The sequence below is a fragment of the Chrysemys picta genome, chromosome 3 (genome assembly GCF_011386835.1).
Source record: "Chrysemys picta bellii isolate R12L10 chromosome 3, ASM1138683v2, whole genome shotgun sequence".
Classification (NCBI taxonomy): domain Eukaryota; kingdom Metazoa; phylum Chordata; order Testudines; family Emydidae; genus Chrysemys; species Chrysemys picta.
Genome location: NC_088793.1, coordinates 81,817,937 through 81,835,588, shown reverse-complemented (window position 1 = coordinate 81,835,588; position 17,652 = coordinate 81,817,937). Strand labels below are relative to the sequence as shown.

The 17,652-nt window shown below is 41.0% G+C and overlaps 1 protein-coding gene across 2 annotated transcripts in view; it reads left to right on the top strand.

The window, feature by feature from the left end:
• Positions 1 to 17,652, top strand: part of PREP (prolyl endopeptidase) — a 170,104-nt gene that overhangs the window by 41,305 nt on the left and 111,147 nt on the right. For both annotated transcript variants that reach the window (XM_008164904.4, XM_065588275.1), the window contains one exon: positions 14,570 to 14,675. In XM_008164904.4, coding sequence (XP_008163126.1) covers positions 14,570 to 14,675 — 106 coding nt within the window. The remainder of the gene's footprint in view (positions 1 to 14,569; positions 14,676 to 17,652) is intronic.

Sequence of the window (17,652 nt, the reverse complement as noted above, 5' to 3'; positions counted from 1 at the left end):
ATTTAGTTTATTTCCAGTCTGTGCGTTTTAAAAATAATCCAGCTATAAATATAAAGATGATGGCATCAGGTCTCTTCAGTACTCCAGAATATTTTTGTATGGAATTTAAGATGGGAAGGGGGAAAATCAGTTTGACTAATTTCCCAGTAGAGGGCAGTGTGGAATGAAGATTTCTGAAATGAATACAGTGTTGTAGGATATCTTAAAAAGAACAACAAATGGGTTGTCTTAATTAATACTGATGTTTGTGTATCATGGTGTATTTTTACAAACTCCTACAGAATATATCCTTGTATCATCCAGATTCATATTTTCAAAGTTAAGCAGTAAGTTTCGTAAAGCCTTTCACAGCTGGTAGAGTTGAAGAACAATCATTTCCTAAGACTTCCCATTGTTGCTACCAGTGGTGGAGCTGAACTTGAGATAGGAGTAGGTGAGGAAACTCTGTGGGCTGGTGGAAAATAAGTTACACACAGCCTGAGAGGGCTCCACCAATGTTTCTGGAGTGTTTTAACAGTGAGATCCACCTAGGTGGATATAGAATAAGAGATGGTTCTCAAGGCCAGGTCCTCAGCTAGTCAGGGTTTAAACAACTTGCAGTATACTCAAAGGCAAATAGGAAGAAAGTGCCACATGCACATGCCAGTGTTTGCAAGGTTAGAGTTCCGGGAGGAGGTGTGGGGTGCGGGAGGGAGTTTGGGGTGCAGGGCGGCACTTACCTCAGGTGGCTCCCAGAAGCGGCTGGCATGTCCAGCTCCTAGGCGGAGACGTCAGGATTCTCTGCGTCCTGCCCATGGCTGCAGGCACTGCCCCTGCAACTCCCATTGACCGTGGTTCCCAGTTCCCTGCGGGAGCAGCGCACAGTGCCCCCGTGGCTGCCCCTGCACCTAGGAGCTGGACATGCTGGCCACTTCCAAGAGCCGCATGGAGTCAGGGCAGGCAGGGAGCCTACTTTAGCCCCACTGAGCTGCTATCTGGACGAAAACCAGAAGGCTGTCAACCCTAATGATTGGGGCGGGGAGGGGTGTGTGTCCTAGGTGCTATGATGATACAAATACTTATGAGGTCACTGATTTAATTACATTAACTAATTTTAGCCAAGCGTTCATTTCAAGAATGTACCAGATCATTGCCATAGAATCTCACTCCTGATGGGTCTTAGACTGTCACACAAAACATAGCATGAAGTGCAAAACAGTACTGATGTCATTTAAAAGGTGAAATACAGTAGTTTTGCTTTGTCCTTTCTGCTTGTCAGTTCAGCAACAGTCCTCCTCTGTCGTGCCTGCAATCTTTCTTTTGGTAGTAGTGCTGGAAAATAGCTCACCGTTGCTGTTGACATCACTGTGGTTTCTGTGCCTCTGGGTATTGGTACTATGCATGGTGCAGCTGGATCTATGTTGCCACCAACTCTTCCTTCTCCAGGTGGTCTAACCTTCCCCCATCTGGTTTATGGGAACAACGAGTCCAGTTCCTAACTCAGCCACTTGGCTCCACTTGAATGTTTTGCTGAGTTTGTTCTGTTTCATTAGGAATACGTTATGTGATAATGACCATTATCCTCTTTGGTATGCAAAGAACACTAGTGTTTGAGGAAGAGCAGCAGTTTGTAAAAAAAAAAAAAATAATAATAATGATCAGGGTTTCTTAATGACTTGAGGGTGGGAATTATAACAGCATTAAAAATGTTTGGAGTTATGGCAAAGTGAATTTATCTTCCCTCAAACACCAATGTGTTCTCTAATCCCTGAAGTTTTCTGCATTGAAATATAGAATTTATATTTCATAGCTTGTTAGGCAAAATAATTTCTGAACTGATTACTTTTCCCTTGCAGTAGTACAATAGGACAAGATGAAGGAAGGTAAATAGGCTTGCTGGCTTGTATCAGAGTAAGATGCATAGTTGCTTGATATAATATGGCAGACTCGAAGGACAATCCTTTGTGAAATAAAGAGAGAGTAAGAATGCATCCATCTGGAGTGTGGCTGCAGTGACTAGCAAAGTGATTTTAAAAGCATTGGTTGTACTGTTGATGAAATCTTGGACACGATCAATATACTTTAAAATGTTTTTTGTTTTGTTTTTGTTTTTTTGCTTTCAGATTAAAATCATTTTATAGATGTTATAGTTGTGGAGAAATACATAAAGCCAAAAAGTGTGAAATTCTTAATCATTGATAATTTGAAACACAAAATTGGATGGTTTTCTAAAAGATATATACTCCAGCAATTTTGGGGAAGTTCTGTGGCCTGTGTTATGCAGAAGGTCAGACTAGATGTTCACAATAGTCCCTCTTAGTCTTAGAATCTGTGAAAATCCTGCATTCTCCTTTGTATTTTATTTTATTTTATATATATAAATTAAATTATGTATGAAAATCTTGGTATTCTCTAAGCAATACACAGATTGAACTCTGTGGCCTTTACATAAAGTTTTTTTTATTAAATTCTCTTTTGCCAGTGGATATGATAGACCATAATTGCTATATGTATTGCATTCATAAAAGTCCGCTCCTTCGGATTGCTAATATAACAAAGGAACTAATCTTTTTCTCTACCAAATAATGTGTAGCCTGCTGGAGAATAAATTTGACTGATACTGAATATTTGAGTTCAAATGTTTTTTTTTTCTTTTTAGATATTAATGCATCTGTGTGTTTCATGGGTAATCCCATCTATCACCTAACTATCTTCCTAAATAGGTAACTTTGTTTCTTGGAAATAAATATATTGATGTGAACAGAAAAAAACAAAACAAAAGATCCACCAAACCCTAAGTTAGAAAATGAAAAACTCAGCCATCAAAAATGTAATGGTTACAGAACGGGTCCAGTATTTTGAAGGGCCGAATGAAACAAAACTTATCGGACTAACTTTGTCTACTTCCTGGGCCTCATAAACTCACATTTGTGAGGTGGTGTACTCGCAGTGCTTCTCAAAGTCGGGCTGCCGCTTGTTCAGGGAAAGCCCCTGGCGGTCCGGGCCGGTTTGTTTTCCTGCCGCGTCTGCAGGTTCGGCCGATCGCGGCTCCCACTGGCTGCGGTTCGCTGTCCCAGGCCAATGGAAGCTGTGGAAAGCGATGCGGGCCAAGGGATGTGCTGGCCGCCACTTCCTGTAGCCACCATTGGCCTGGGACAGTGAACCGGGGACAGTGGGAGGCACGATCAGCCGAACCTGCAGACGCGGCAGGTAAACAAACTGGCCCGGACCGCCAGGGGCTTTCCCTGAACAAACGGCTGACTGGCTTTGAGAAGCACTGGTGTACTGTATAACTTTGACAAATGTTTTGTCTAGAATGCCATTTAACTAATTGCTTTGTTCATTTCCTAGTTCAGAGGCGTATACCAGCCCTCCCCCCCCTCCCCCCAAAGTTCCAATCTGGCATATTGGCAACGAGGCCAAAGATTTGATGGTACTTGCAAACAAAGTTGAGGTATGCTGCTGGATTAATATGGCGAACTTTGCACTACTGCCTGTGCTCTACCCATTTCATCCATAGAGGCTTTCAATCCAGCAGTTTTTTAGCACTAAAGTCTGTCAAACAAGTTCAATATATGAAAAGTTCTTGGCAAATGTTCATGTATGCTACTATTTGAGGCTATTGAGACCACAATTTGAGTGTATGCCTAACTATCTAAACAAACATGTGGACCCCAGAGCGTAATCTTAGTTTTGGAACAATTATTGTCCATGTGCCAGCATAACAGTGGTAAATTTGTACATCCTTTTATACCGGCAGTCTTGGGCAATGGCTTCAGCAAACAGCAAATACAAATGAATTCTAGAGCTTGGCCCTGTACCAAGAATGGTCTGCTGTTTGCCCCTAGGTGTTTCACTGTGGAGATGTAAGGCCATTCTCTGCTGGTAGTAGCTGCCATGATGGGGTATCATGCGAGAGGCAGTCTAGGAAATAGACTAGAAGAGAGCTCTTTTGCAATTCAGGGCTCCATAGATAGCTATGGACACCTTGGATTCCACCCAGGAATGAATGGGAAGCCAATGCAGAGCTCATGTTGGCTTGCTCTGCTTAGCAGCCAGGCAGAGAGGTTTCAGATAGGGCAGAAGCATTCAATAGGTCTTCAGTGCTAGCCTCAAATAGAGCATGTTACGATAAGGCCACCTGGAGGTGAGATAAACATGGATAATTGTGAGATCTGTAGCAGCGAAGAAGGCTGGCATTGTCATCTGGAAGTCTTGCAGCAGTGAAGAATCCCATAATATAAATAGTGATGGTTAGGGTGACCATATGTTCAGTTTTGGCCAGGACAGTTCCTTTTCTAAGCCCTGTCCCGGCTGTCCTGACTTTTTTGGCCAAAGTGGGAATTTGTCTTGTTTGCTCTACCGACTTGATCAATTGGCAAGAGCAAACAGAACAAATGTCTACTTTTGTCAAAAGGTGGGGAGCAGAGGAATTTGTGTGTGGGTGCGTGTGGATGGGGGTGTGTGTGTATATGAGTGGAGATGCCAGCCCCTTGTAGGGGAAAGAGGCAGGGCTCTCATGGGAGTGGCAAGCAGGATTGCAGTGAACAGCAACAGCCTCTTCCAGGGGCGGCAGGTAAGGTTCCTGCCACCCCAGCCTCTTGTGGGATGGGGCAGGATTCCAGCCCCACATGTCCCGTGGGGGGAGAGGGGTCAGGCAGGGTTCCAGCGACCTCAGCCTCGTGGGGGTGGGAGGGAAGGGGCCTTGGACCAGCCCCACATGTCCCGTTTTTCCCTTTGGGAAACATGTTTACCCTAGTGATTGTGAATGCAGAAGAAAGGAAGTCACACCTGCTCAGTCCAGACAGAAATTGCTCATTTCATTTAACCCCCTCATGAATTTTCCACCTTAATTCCAGTCTCTTTCTCTTTTGTGGATTAAGCCTAGCTTTCGTCCAGGGGTTCCCTCGACAGACCCTTCACAAATGTTGAGTTGGATATTGACAGTGCAGTGCCATGTGTTGGTAAATATGGCTGTCACTAACGGTTTTAGGAGTAAAAGTCACATTGAAAGACAATGGGATTTATGCCCCTAAATTTCTTAGGCCCCATTGCCTTTCAATAAAACTCCTGCTCTTAAATCCGATGCTTTTGTTAAATCTCCCCCTTAATACTCATGAATGGGTCTTACTCCTTTGAACATCAGGAATTGTTTTACTGAGGCCTGGTCTACACTGGGGGGATCAATTTAAGTTACACAACTTTTCATGTAGCTGAAGTCAACGTTCTTAGATCTACTCACCGCAGTGTCCCCTCGTCGACTCTGCCTGCATCTCTCGCAGTGGTGGAGTACAGGAGTCGACGGGAGAGCGCTTGGGTTGATTTATCGCATCTAGACTAGACATGATAAATCGACCCCCGCTGGATCGATCGCATACCCTGAGAGAGGTTTGCATTGACCAGCACTCCAGATCTCTCTCGGAAATTGCCAGGAGATCTTTTAATTTCCACTTGGACTGATAGAGGACACTGGGAAAATTTACCTCCAATTTAAAATCTTGCATAAATTGTCACCTCTCACAATGCAGCTGACTCCCCTGATTGTACTTGTGTTTCAGCATAGGATTTGAACCCAGATCCTAATGTGAAACTTAAACTTTGTGGGCTATCAGTGAGAGTTACTAATTGGTCTCTTTGACAAGATATGGCTACCTGAAGAAAATCCAAATGTGGGTGGGGAGAATACTACTTCATTTTTTTTCTTTTGGAAACCACACCCAATCTGTTTACAGCACAGATTGGCCAATGGCATTTTGAGAAATGGATGTCTACCTCTCCAGTATAACATTTGTTAACATTTTAGTATGCTGCAGCCAACAGTGTCTTGCCCTGATGCTGTTAAATTCCTTTGGGTTACAGAACTCACGGATGTAACAACAATTAGAGTGATGCATACAGACCTAATTGGCATCCCACCAGCAATATGCTTTGGGAATTCCTGCCTCAAATTAAACATAAACTGCTATCAACTCTTCACCAGTCCATCTGGGAAATGCTGAAGGAAAACTCATTAGATATGCTCAAATCTGCTGTTATCAGAGGTCCTAAATTACCCTTTTAAAAAAAAATGTGGTGCAAACAAGTTTGTTTCTCTTAAGCATTAACTCACAATATAACTTCAAAAAGTACACTGGTGTCAGTGATCCTGTTCATGATTGAAGAATCGCAAAGCATCAAATTACTGAGTCAAAAAATTATAATTTAAATATACACTAGTAATATAAACACCTTTATGATTCTCTGAAAAGATGAAAGCAAAATATTAAGCAAACTAGTTTATAGTCATTAAGGAAAAAATTAAATATGTAAAATATGAACAATAATCAAAAGTGTATAATCATTTTTGTTTCAGCTGACTGCAGTGCACTTGTCTGTTACACCTTAAACATGCTTATCTCTGCAACAGTTAATTTTGATTTCAATCTCTCTATGTAACTTTGACTTGAAATGGATGAATTTACCTGCTGTGGATAAAGACAGCTTGAATTCATTCATCTGTTTCAGTCTACTGATGTTAATGCAAAATTAAAGCATGTTGCCCTTTGCTGTACCTCTCCCCCTCTATCACCAAAGGTGTTGCAGCCTGTTAGAGTGGAGTCAAAGATGGGATTTAGGTACTCTTAAACTTGTTGTGTAGCATCAGTTGCAAATATTAACAATCCTTGTATCTAAGAAAGGATTAACATATTTAACCAAGAAATGTAGGGCCACATGAAACTCTTCTGTCACTAAGAATCACATTTCATAACTACAGAGCAAAGTTTGCTTTAGATCAGAGATTCTCAAACTGTGACCTGCGAACCCCCAGTGGTCCGCAAGCTCCATTCAGGTGGTCCGCAGATAGTTCCCTCTAAGGTGCGCGCCTGGGCAGCCGCACACAAGAAAATGAAGGGCCACCCACCTAATTAGTGGAGCCGCGCAGGCATGGCTCCGCTAATTAGGTGCCTAGACCCTGGAGAAAACGCACATGTAAGGTGAGGTGGTGGCCTTGGGGGGAAATAAGGGGGTGAGAAGAGGGGGGAAAACGCACATGTAAGGTGGGAGGGGGCAGTGGGGTGAGAAGAGGGGGTGGGGGGAATTTGATATGTGCAGGGCTGCGGCAGCCAGAGAAAGGCAACTTTCCCCAGCTCCAGGGCTGCGGCTGCCAGGGAGAGAGCCTTCCTTCCCAGCCTCAGCTATGTGACTGCTGTGGTTGGGGGAGAGACCCTCCTCCTTCCCAACCCCAGTTCGGGAGCTGCTGCGGTGGGGGAGAGACCCTCCTGTTTCCCAACCCCAGCTCGGGGGCTGCCGCGGTGGGAGAGAATGGTCACATCCATCGCACTAGAAAGGTAAGACTACTGATATTAAAATATGAGTTGTGTGCTTTTATTTGTAGAACAAAAAAGTTATTGGTATTTTAATATAGCGCTTTTATCCAAAGAGCTTTACAATAGTTAGCTGACGGTACAAACAACATTTGGAAAGATCATTAAGTGGTCCACTGAGACCCTCAGCAATTTTCAAGTGGTCCATGGAAAAAAAAAGTTTGAGAACCACTGCTTTAGATATCAGATATTTCCTGTACACATTTTGCTACATCCTTACTGCATCAGTGTGACATACCCCATGGTACAATCTGGACTGTTGGATAGCTGTGTCTCCTCAGTTCTCCAACCTGGAATGCCTTTTACACTGCTTTACTGGTAAACAGCCCCTCCTGGCCAGTTAACATACAGCCTCCAGCTGTAACTTGCTCCCAACTGCACAGTATTGAGTGCTACTAGCTAACCACTCGTAAATTACACTGCAGAAGAACACCAGCAGATTCCTAGTCCCAACCTTGTCCCCCAGAAATGTCTTATACTGCACAGTACACTACCGAACAATGCAAGCTCATGTAAAATCCCATCATTTCCATCATAGCCTTGTTATCTCAAATGGAGTTTCCCACACACCTTAATCCAAATGCACTTTTTAAGATAAAACAATAAGATAAGATTTTTAAGTGATTACAAGTAATGATGCATAAAAGTCAGGATAGGTTACAAAAGAAATAAGAGTAAAATGCAAGCTAATACCCAACTTAACAAGCTAAGTGAACTTAAAGCAAAAAGGTTTTGTCTTACCATTTGTACTGGTGGAAGACTCTTCCAGCCAGGACCACTCCTGTCCTAGTTCAATGATGCTTTATTTGTCTTTTGAGAGCATTGTAGCTGACCTGAGCAGAGATGTGGGGGGGGAGAGAGGTGATTTGGAGGCCATTGTCTCTCTTTCTTGTACCAGACAATCTCTACGCAAAAGAATAAATGGACACAAATCTGACATCAGGAATCATAACATTCAAAAACCAATAGGAGAACACTTCAACCTCTCTGGCCACTCAATAACAGACCTAAAGGTGGCAATTTTGCATCAGAAAAGCTTCAAAAACAGACTCCAACGAGAAACTGCTGAACTTGAATTGATATGCAAACTATATACAATCAACTTAGGCTTGAATAGAGACTGGGAATGGCTGAGACATTACAAACATTGAATCTATTTCACCGTGTTAAGTATTCTCACACCTCTTGTCCAACTGTCTGTAATGGGCTATCTTGATTATCACTACAAAAGTTTTTTCTCTTACTTAATTAGTCTCTTAGAGTTGGTAGGACAACTCCCACCTTTTCATGCTCTCTGTATGTGTATATATATCTCCTCACTATATGTTCCATTCTATGCATCTGATGAAGTAGGCTGTAGCCCACAAAAGCTTATGCTCAAATAAATTTGTTAGTCTCTAAGGTGCCACAAGTATTCCTGTTCTTATACCACTTTCCCCTCTTTGAGGATTACCTCTAGCTGGGGTTCAGGCAACAGGCAATCTGTTTACTTTACACCCCACCCGACACCCTCCCACTGTGTCTTTATCAAAATGTAAAGTCCTTTCTCACACCCTTCTTCCTGCCACGGAATGTTTAATTAGGTAATAGACGATTAAGACCTGGCTGTATGTTGGTCTGTCCTTTGTTTCTGAGAAACTAGTTTAGACCTACTTTTCTTAAACTTAGACCAGGTTATAGCTAGCAGTGATACATAGTAGAGTCTTATAACTTCAAATACAATGTTGATAAGCTTATCTTACCAGGACAATAATATTCAGACGATTGACATTTCAACTGATACCTCACAAGACAGACTGCACAAAATTTATCATAGTCTTGTGAAAATGGTGAACATAATAGTGTAGACCATCACAATCGGTTTCTAATGTGACTTCCAACTCCAGGATTTTGGAAGACTAAAAATGTACAACGGCTCACTTAAATGGAAAAACTTTAAATTGATTACTTCCCACCACAAAAGCTTTAGGCAAAGGACTAAATATACTTTTTTTTTTCTTCCCACTGATCAAGTTAATAATTACATTTTCTCTTACTACATTGGTACATGTTACCATGCCTTTAGCACCAGGAAACAGGACACCTATGAGAGAAGTCTGCATAGAAAAGAGGACTTATTGGTGGCTTCAGTTATGCTTTTCCATTAGAGCAGCAGGTGTTGGAGAAGAATTGAGTATATGCATACCACAAATGCTCAGCTGGATATTATGATGCAGCTGTTGCTCCATAAGGTTGTAACAGAGTTCAGTTTTAACAGGAGCTTCAAACCTTTATTTTGTGTAAATCTCATTGAAATGGCAAAAACTAAAACCTAGAATGTAAACTTTGAGGTCTACTGAGTTTTTTATGTTGGTTTGATGAAAAATGAATTAGTAGAATAATAAGAGTTTAAAAATTTCTACTGTGGGGACTTCGCTTCCTATAACATTTTAGCCCTCCCAGAAAACGTATGTGCCAATTTGAATGAGTTGGATTTTAATATGAGGGCAAATCTACCGTGGTGCAAGTGATGTCACTCACTTCTGGAGATGCTAAATATACACTGACAACCCTTCACTAATTATCCCTACAGCCTAAAGCAAAGTTCCCTGAGCTGGTAAAGGAGCCCAAATCTCACTTCTGAGTTCTGTTTAAATTCCAGTGCTACTCATGCTACTATTATTAACTAAGGCCATGAACTCCCTCCTAGAAGACGGTTAGGTAACAGCTGCTGAACATTTCTCCGCCTCTACCTGCTTTTTTTTTTTAATTATTATTAAACTCATTTGGCAGAGAGCTTATGCAACATCATGGCAGGCACAGAATTCAGGTCTCTAATGTGACAAACACCAGTCTTACCCGCTGCCTCACACTGTTTGTCTTTCAGAGTGATTCAGCCAGTTTGGTTCATCATGTATTGTCTGTAACCACTATAAACCACACTCCTTTCCCAAAGTCAGTGATAGAATCTAGGATTCCTGGTCACTCATAGTCTGCTGCTGTCTGGTTGTGTAACCCACTAGAAAAGTGTGTGTCCAGGAAGAGGCTGTAGTCTCTTCTCGGCTTAGTGAATAGCAATTATTCCTGTTACTCAAAAGTAGGAATCTAAAAATCAAGGGGTTCAAACCCTGCTGCTGATCTGAGGGGATGGCATGGTTGAATGTGAGTCTCACAGTGAAAAGACCTCTTCAATACAGGTTTTGCACTGAAATGTATATGATAATGTGTGAATTGCCAAATACACATTTCAGTAATATGTCACACATTTTGTTTTGTGTAAACCAGGTGGTGGGGGGGGGGTGTTGTATATGAGGTGTCTCACTAATCCATAGAGGATCTGTCCTCATCTTGGGAACTTGCCTTTTTTGCACAAGCTTTAAAGACTCTCATGCTTTTAGTTCTGGAGGTCATCTGTTTAATCCCCGATGTTGGCTGAGATGGCAGCTGTACACTTGCTAATGCAGGACAGCTGCATGTTTATAGGTGGAGAGACATGCTTGTATGATGCATCTGAAGAAGTGAGTTTTTTACCCACGAAAGCTTATGTCCAAATAAATCTGTTAGTTTTTAAGGTGCCACTGGACTCCTAGTTTTTGTGTGTGGATACAGACTAACACGGCTACCCCTCTGATGCTTGTATACTGTTTGGGATGGGGTGCCCAGAGGAAGGATCAGCACAATAAGCAGACTTGCTGGTATAATAGAGGCACATGCCTCTTGTTTCTCCTGCAGCTTCTGTCTTTATCCAATTTCCACAAGTCCATGAGAGGCTATGGAGTATTGTGGGAAGTGAGTCTTGACAGAATCAACTTCACAAAGGTTCTTTCCAGCTGACAGATTATATTGCTAATTCTAAACACAGAAGGTTGCTCTTGATGGACCTTTTTCCCCCCAATAACTTTAAAACGGGTATAATCTTCTCTCTATCCAGGGTTATGACCATGTTCAGCCCTTCTTAAAATATCTTTGCTGATTCACTATTTTATTACAATTCAAGTTTTTCCTTCTTAAATCGGCCTCTGTACCAAGTGACTAGAGGTTAACTAATGTAATGCTGATTTAAAAAAAAAAAAGGCTCCAGAGGCAGTCCTGGCAATTATAGGCCAGTAAACCTAACTTCAGTATGTGGCAAATTGGTTGGAACTATAGCAAAGAACAGAATTATCAGACACATAGATGACACGGTATGTTGGGAAGAGTTAACATGGCTTTTGTATGGAAAATCATACCTCACCAATCTGTTAGAATTTTTTGAGGGAGTCAACAAGCACGTGGATAAGGGTGATCAAGTGGATATAATGTACTTGGATTTTCAGAAAGCCTTTGGCACAGTCCCTCACCAAAATCTCTTAAGCAAAGTAGGCTGTCATGGGATAAGAGGGAAGGTCCTCTTGTGACTCAGTAACTGGATAAGAGATAGGAAACAAAGGTAGGATACAGTTTTCACAGTGGAGAGAGGTAAATAGCAGGATCCAAGGATCTGTACTGGGACCAGTCTGTTCAACATATTAATAATTGATCTGGAAAAAGGGGTGAACAGTGAGGTGGTAAAATTTGCAGATGATACAAAATTACTCAAAATCCAAAGCAGACTGCAGAGTTATGGAGGAATCTCACAAAACTGGATGACTGGGCAACAAAATGGCAGATGAAATTCATTGTTGATAAATGCACAGTAATGCACATTGGAAAAAAATCCCAACTATACATACAAAGTGATAGGGTTTTAAATTAGCTGTTACTACTCAAAAAGAGATCTTGGAGTCCTCGTGGATAGTTATCTGAAAACATCTGCTCAATGTGCAGTGGCAGTCAAAAAAGCTAATGAAATTAGGAACCATTAGCAAAGGGATAGGTAATAAGACAAAAAATATAATGCCACTACAGGTCTGTCTCATCTTATGCTGGGGCTACGTTCCGCGGTCAGCGTGTAAAGCGAAACCGCATCTAGTCAAAATTACATTGAGTTCAATGGCGGGCAGAATCGCCCGCACTACAGATGCAGTATTGTTGTTTTTCTCTTTTTTGTTTTGTTTTTGCTGACCACGTAAAGCTGAAATCGCTCATGTTAAATGCGCATAAGATGCGACAGACCTGTATAAAAATCTGTGGGATGCCCACGTCTTGAATATTGCATGCAGTTCTGGTCATCCCGTCTAAAAAATATGTATATTATAATTGGAAAAGGTACAGCGAAAGACAACAGTAATAAGGTGTATGGAACTGCTTCCATACTAGGAGAGATTAAAAAGAGTGGGACTGTTTAGCTTAGAAAAGAGACAACTAAGGGGGGATATGATAGAGGTCTATAAAATCTTGAATGGTGTGGAGAAAGTGAATAGGGAAGTGTTATTTGCCTTTTTCGATAACACAAGAATCAGGGGTCACCAAATGAAATTAATAGGCAGCAAGTTTAAAATAAACAAAAGGAAGTACTATTTCACACAATGCATGGTCAGCTGTGGAACTCATTGCCAGAGGATGTTGTGAAGGCCAAAAGTATAACTTGGTTCAAAAAAGAATGACAGGGGATGGCTCAGTTTATAATTGCCATCTTCTGCTCATTCCCGCTGAAGCATCTGGCACTGGCCACTGTCAGAAGACAGGATACTGGGCGAGATGAACCATTGGTCTGACCCAGCATGGCCATTCTTTTATGTTCTTCTTTATACCTAGCTCTTTATACCTTTCTGCTCTTATCTCTTTTAAATTCTTCCTCACCATCCTCTCTTTGCTCAGGGCATACTGCTCATACTGAGGCTCTCCCTGTGACCTTTACTCAAGATCATCTCCATGCCTGCTTTTATCCTTCGCACTCTTCCTAGAACTCCCTTGTGGACCATGTCTACCTTGCCTTCGCCCTCTCCTTCCTAAGTCCATTTTCAAAACCTGCTTCTTCAAGGATCCATAGCCTCTTTTGTGTACGTACACACACACACACGTGTGTACTTGCATTTCTAATACATTCATATATATTAAATATATAAATCCTCTTTCACTTTATCCAGACATGAGCATTAGCCTGCCAAGCAACAGAAATATCATATTTGTCCTCATCCTCATTCTTCCCTCTGCTGCCTTTCTACATTTTGTTGTTGTTCTCGTCTAAAGTTTTCATTTCCTCTCTAGGCTGAGTTTCAAGCAAGCTGGTGGAGCAGTATATGAGAGCCCTCACTGACTGATGTGTATACATTCTGTGGCTATGTGAAGGGCATCTGCCTCCAGTGCCATCAAACAAGTGCCTTTCAAGAGCACTAAAACTTGTTTGTTTAAAGTGCAAGATTATATATTTGATGAAAGGTGCAGATCTTATACTTAGAAAATATGGTTGCGTGTTTTAATATTTAAAGCCTGCTAGAAACTGAACTCAGTATCTGCAGACTTGCCTTTTAATTTTTTTAATAAGATGAGTAGTTGACCTCCCATTTTTATTATGTTTGGGAAGCTAACCCTGATGGTGTATTGGCACAGATGACTATGAAAAAGTGAGGTGTAGAGAGGAGAGTGTAAATGAGTGAATACTACCAAGGATAGTAATGGCTAGCCCAGGGGTCGGCAACCTTTCAGCAGTGGTGCCCCGAGTCTTCATTTATTCACTCTGATTTAAGGTTTTACGTGCCAGTCATACATTTTAATGTTTTTAGAAGGTCTCTTTATACAAGTCTATAATATAGAACTAAACTATTGTTGTATGCAAAGTAAATAAGGTTTTTAAAATGTTTAAGAAGCTTCATTTAAAATTAAATTAAAATGCAGAGCCCCCTGGACTGGTGGCCAGGACCCAAGCAGTGTGAGTGCCACTGAAAATCAGCTTGCATGCCACCTTTGGCACGCATGCCATAGGTTGCCTACTCCTGGGCTAGACGTTAACAAAAATAAGTCAAGCATTCTTCGTCTTTTCCATTATGTCTCTGCTGTAGTTTGTATGTTCTATAACCAGTATAAAGCTACTTGATCCTATACAGTCAGTAGAAAATGAAGACACAACAGAAGTATCTACTTTTGTTCAAATAGCACATATTAAATAGCCTTCCCTTTCAGTAAAAAACAAAAACAAAAAAAACCCACCACATTTTAATTGTGAATTTTATGTGCTAGTCTTACTTCCTAGTAAAGTTTAACAGGAAAATTGTGTTCCTTCTTAAATAATTGTCTTGAATGTCTTAAATGTACATGTCACTGATTTTCCTATTTAGAAGTATCTCTCAAAATAATGTGTTGTCCTAACTTTCTGTACTTTCTTGCAGGTATCTGATGATGGTCGGTATGTCTTATTATCCATACGAGAGGGATGTGATCCAGTGAACAGGCTGTGGTATTGTGATCTACAAAAGGAATCAAATGGTATAACGGGTAAGTCTTTCTTTCTTTTTCTTTCTTTCGATTGTTTTTTCCATATCCTCTATATAAAAAGATACATAGCTAACATTCAACTTCTTCTGTCTAACATCAAGGACAATCATCATGTATACATCCCATTTTTGATTTATATGTCTAAAAGCATGATAAACATTAAACATACATTCATGCATATGATTTGGTATTACAGACTGCTAACTTTTTTTCCAGTGTTTAAAAACAATTTGAATATTTCTTCATGCCAGAATTCTGTGGTGCCTTTAAACTCAAAACTATCATGTTCATTTTCAAAAGTGCCTGACTTGCGTATAACTTAGATTTTCTTTGTACATTACACTGGTCTACAATTTTTTGAGAAGTCTTCTGCTTCAGAGATAAAATGTGCTCTTTATTTTGTATTTTGATGTGCTGAATTCAAATATGACAATTAAAGCAACTGATTGGCTACTGTTTCTAAGATATTTAAGTTTTTACATTTTATGTCTGTGGGTATTGTGTAGATAGTAGAGTTTTAATCATAAATTCTAAACCTAGGTCTTTTCATGTGTTTATGGTTGCTTTACATGATGATATTTCACCTGTCCTGTTTATGTAACACTTTAAAAATCAGCAAAAGGGTTATATAAATAAAATGTATTATGAAACAAAAAGCAAAAAACTATTATGTACATAGTTTAGTTCTATTCAGTGTCTACTCGGCGCTTCTTGGCTTGTCTCTTGTATTCATTAAATGGAGCATCTCTTGTCACTGTCCAGCACTAGTCTGCAAGCATTGATGGGCTCCATTTGCTTTGATAGCATTTCTCCATTGTTGCAATGTCTTGGTGAAATTGCTTGCCGTGCTCGTCGCTCACTGCTCCGCAGTTCGGTGGAAAAAAATCTAGATGAGAGTGCAAAAAATGTATCTTTAGTGACATGTTGCAACCAAGGCTTTTGTATGCCTTGAGGAGGTTTTCCACCAACAACCTGTAGTTGTCTGCCTTGTTGTTTCCGAGAAAATTTATTGCCACTAACTGGAAGGCTATCCATGCCGTCTTTTCCTTGCCACGCAGTGCATGGTCAAATGCATCATCTCGAAGAAGTTGACAAATCTGAGGACCAACAAAGACACCTTCCTTTATCTTAGCTTCACTTAACCTTGGAAATTTTCCACGGAGGTACTTGAAAGCTGCTTGTGTTTTGTCAATGGCCTTGACAAAGTTCTTCATCAGACCCAGCTTGATGTGTAAGGGTGGTAACAAAATCTTCCTTGATTCAACAAGTGGTGGATGCTGAACGCTTTTCCTCCCAGGCTCCAATGACTGTCGGAGTGGCCAATCTTTCTTGATGTAGTGGGAATCTCTTGCACGACTATCCCATTCGCAGAGAAAACAGCAGTACTTTGTGTATCCAGTCTGCAGACCAAGCAAGAGAGCAACAACCTTCAAATCGCCACAAAGCTGCCACTGATGTTGGTCATAGTTTATGCACCTCAAAAGTTGTTTCATGTTGTCATAGGTTTCCTTTATATGGACTGCATGACCAACTGGAATTGATGGCAAAACATTGCCATTATGCAGTAAAACAGCTTTAAGACTCGTCTTCGATGAATCAGTGAACAGTCTCCACTCATCTGGATCGTGAATAATGTTGAGGGCTGCCATCACACCATCGATGTTGTTGCAGGCTACATGATCACCTTCCATGAAGAAGAATGGGACAAGATCCTTTTGACGGTCACAGAACATGGAAACCGTAACATCACCTGCCAGGAGATTCCACTGCTGTAGTCTGGAGCCCAACAGCCCTGCCTTACTCTTGGGTAGTTCCAAATCCCTGACAAGGTCATTCAGTTCACCTTGTGTTATGAGGTGTGGTTCAGAGGAGGAGGGTGGGAGAAAAATGTGGGTCCTGTGACATTGATGGTTCAGGACCAGAAGTTTCATCCTCTTCCTCTTCCTTGTCTAACTCAAGTGAGAATGATTCTGATGCATCAGGAACCGGCAGTCCTTCTCCGTGGGGTACTGGGCGTATAGCTGATGGAATGTTTGGATAATGCACAGTCCACTTTTTCTTCTTTGACACACCTTTCCCAACTGGAGGCACCATGCAGAAGTAACAATTGCTGGTATGAGCTGTTGGCTCTCTCCAAATCATTGGCATAGCTTTCCTTTTCCTGTTCAACCACTGGCGAAGATTTGTTGCACAAGTGTTGCAGCATATGTGTGGGGCCCACCTCTTGTCCTGATCTCCAACTTTGCAGCCAGAATAAAGGTGATAGGCTTTCTTAATCATAGTGGTTATACTGCGCTTTTGTGATGCAAAAGTCACTTCACCACAAACATAGCAGAAGTTATCTGCACTGTTCCCACAAGTACGAGGCATCTCTGCGCACTTTGGCTAAACAGAAATGTGTCCCTTTGCAAAATCAAACATTGACAAATAAGAGAGCACGACACTGTATGATTTCTAGAGCTTATATAGGGCAATTTGTTCAGCAGAGTGATGTAAGCTTCATTATGATTGCATCATCCATGACTTCTAGGAATAACATGATGCAATTCATATCATGTATGACGCAATACCAGCTTCAGATTGCATCACTCATTGTTTTGCCTAAAAAGCAAGTACTGTCCGAAACCAGTCATAGATTTATTCATAGATCCAGTCGAAGATGTATTTTAGTCATTTCTGGTTTAACTTGAGATCCCTTCCCTTTATAACTTACTTATCCTCCGCCATTCCCAAGTCAAGGGTCGTATATACTGACCCAATAGCATATCTTGAAAACTAGAGCCAATCAACAATTTTAAGCATCATGTTCGTTCTCAGTGACCCAGAATTAGTAAAGTTTGACTACATTTATTTCAGAAGCATTTTGGCTGTAGAGCAGTGTTATCCGTAATAGAGTGAAATATTTTAATTCATTTGACTTAAGTATAGTGTCAAAAATTTTACTTTAGTGTCGTTTCATCTCCAAAGGTAATTTTAG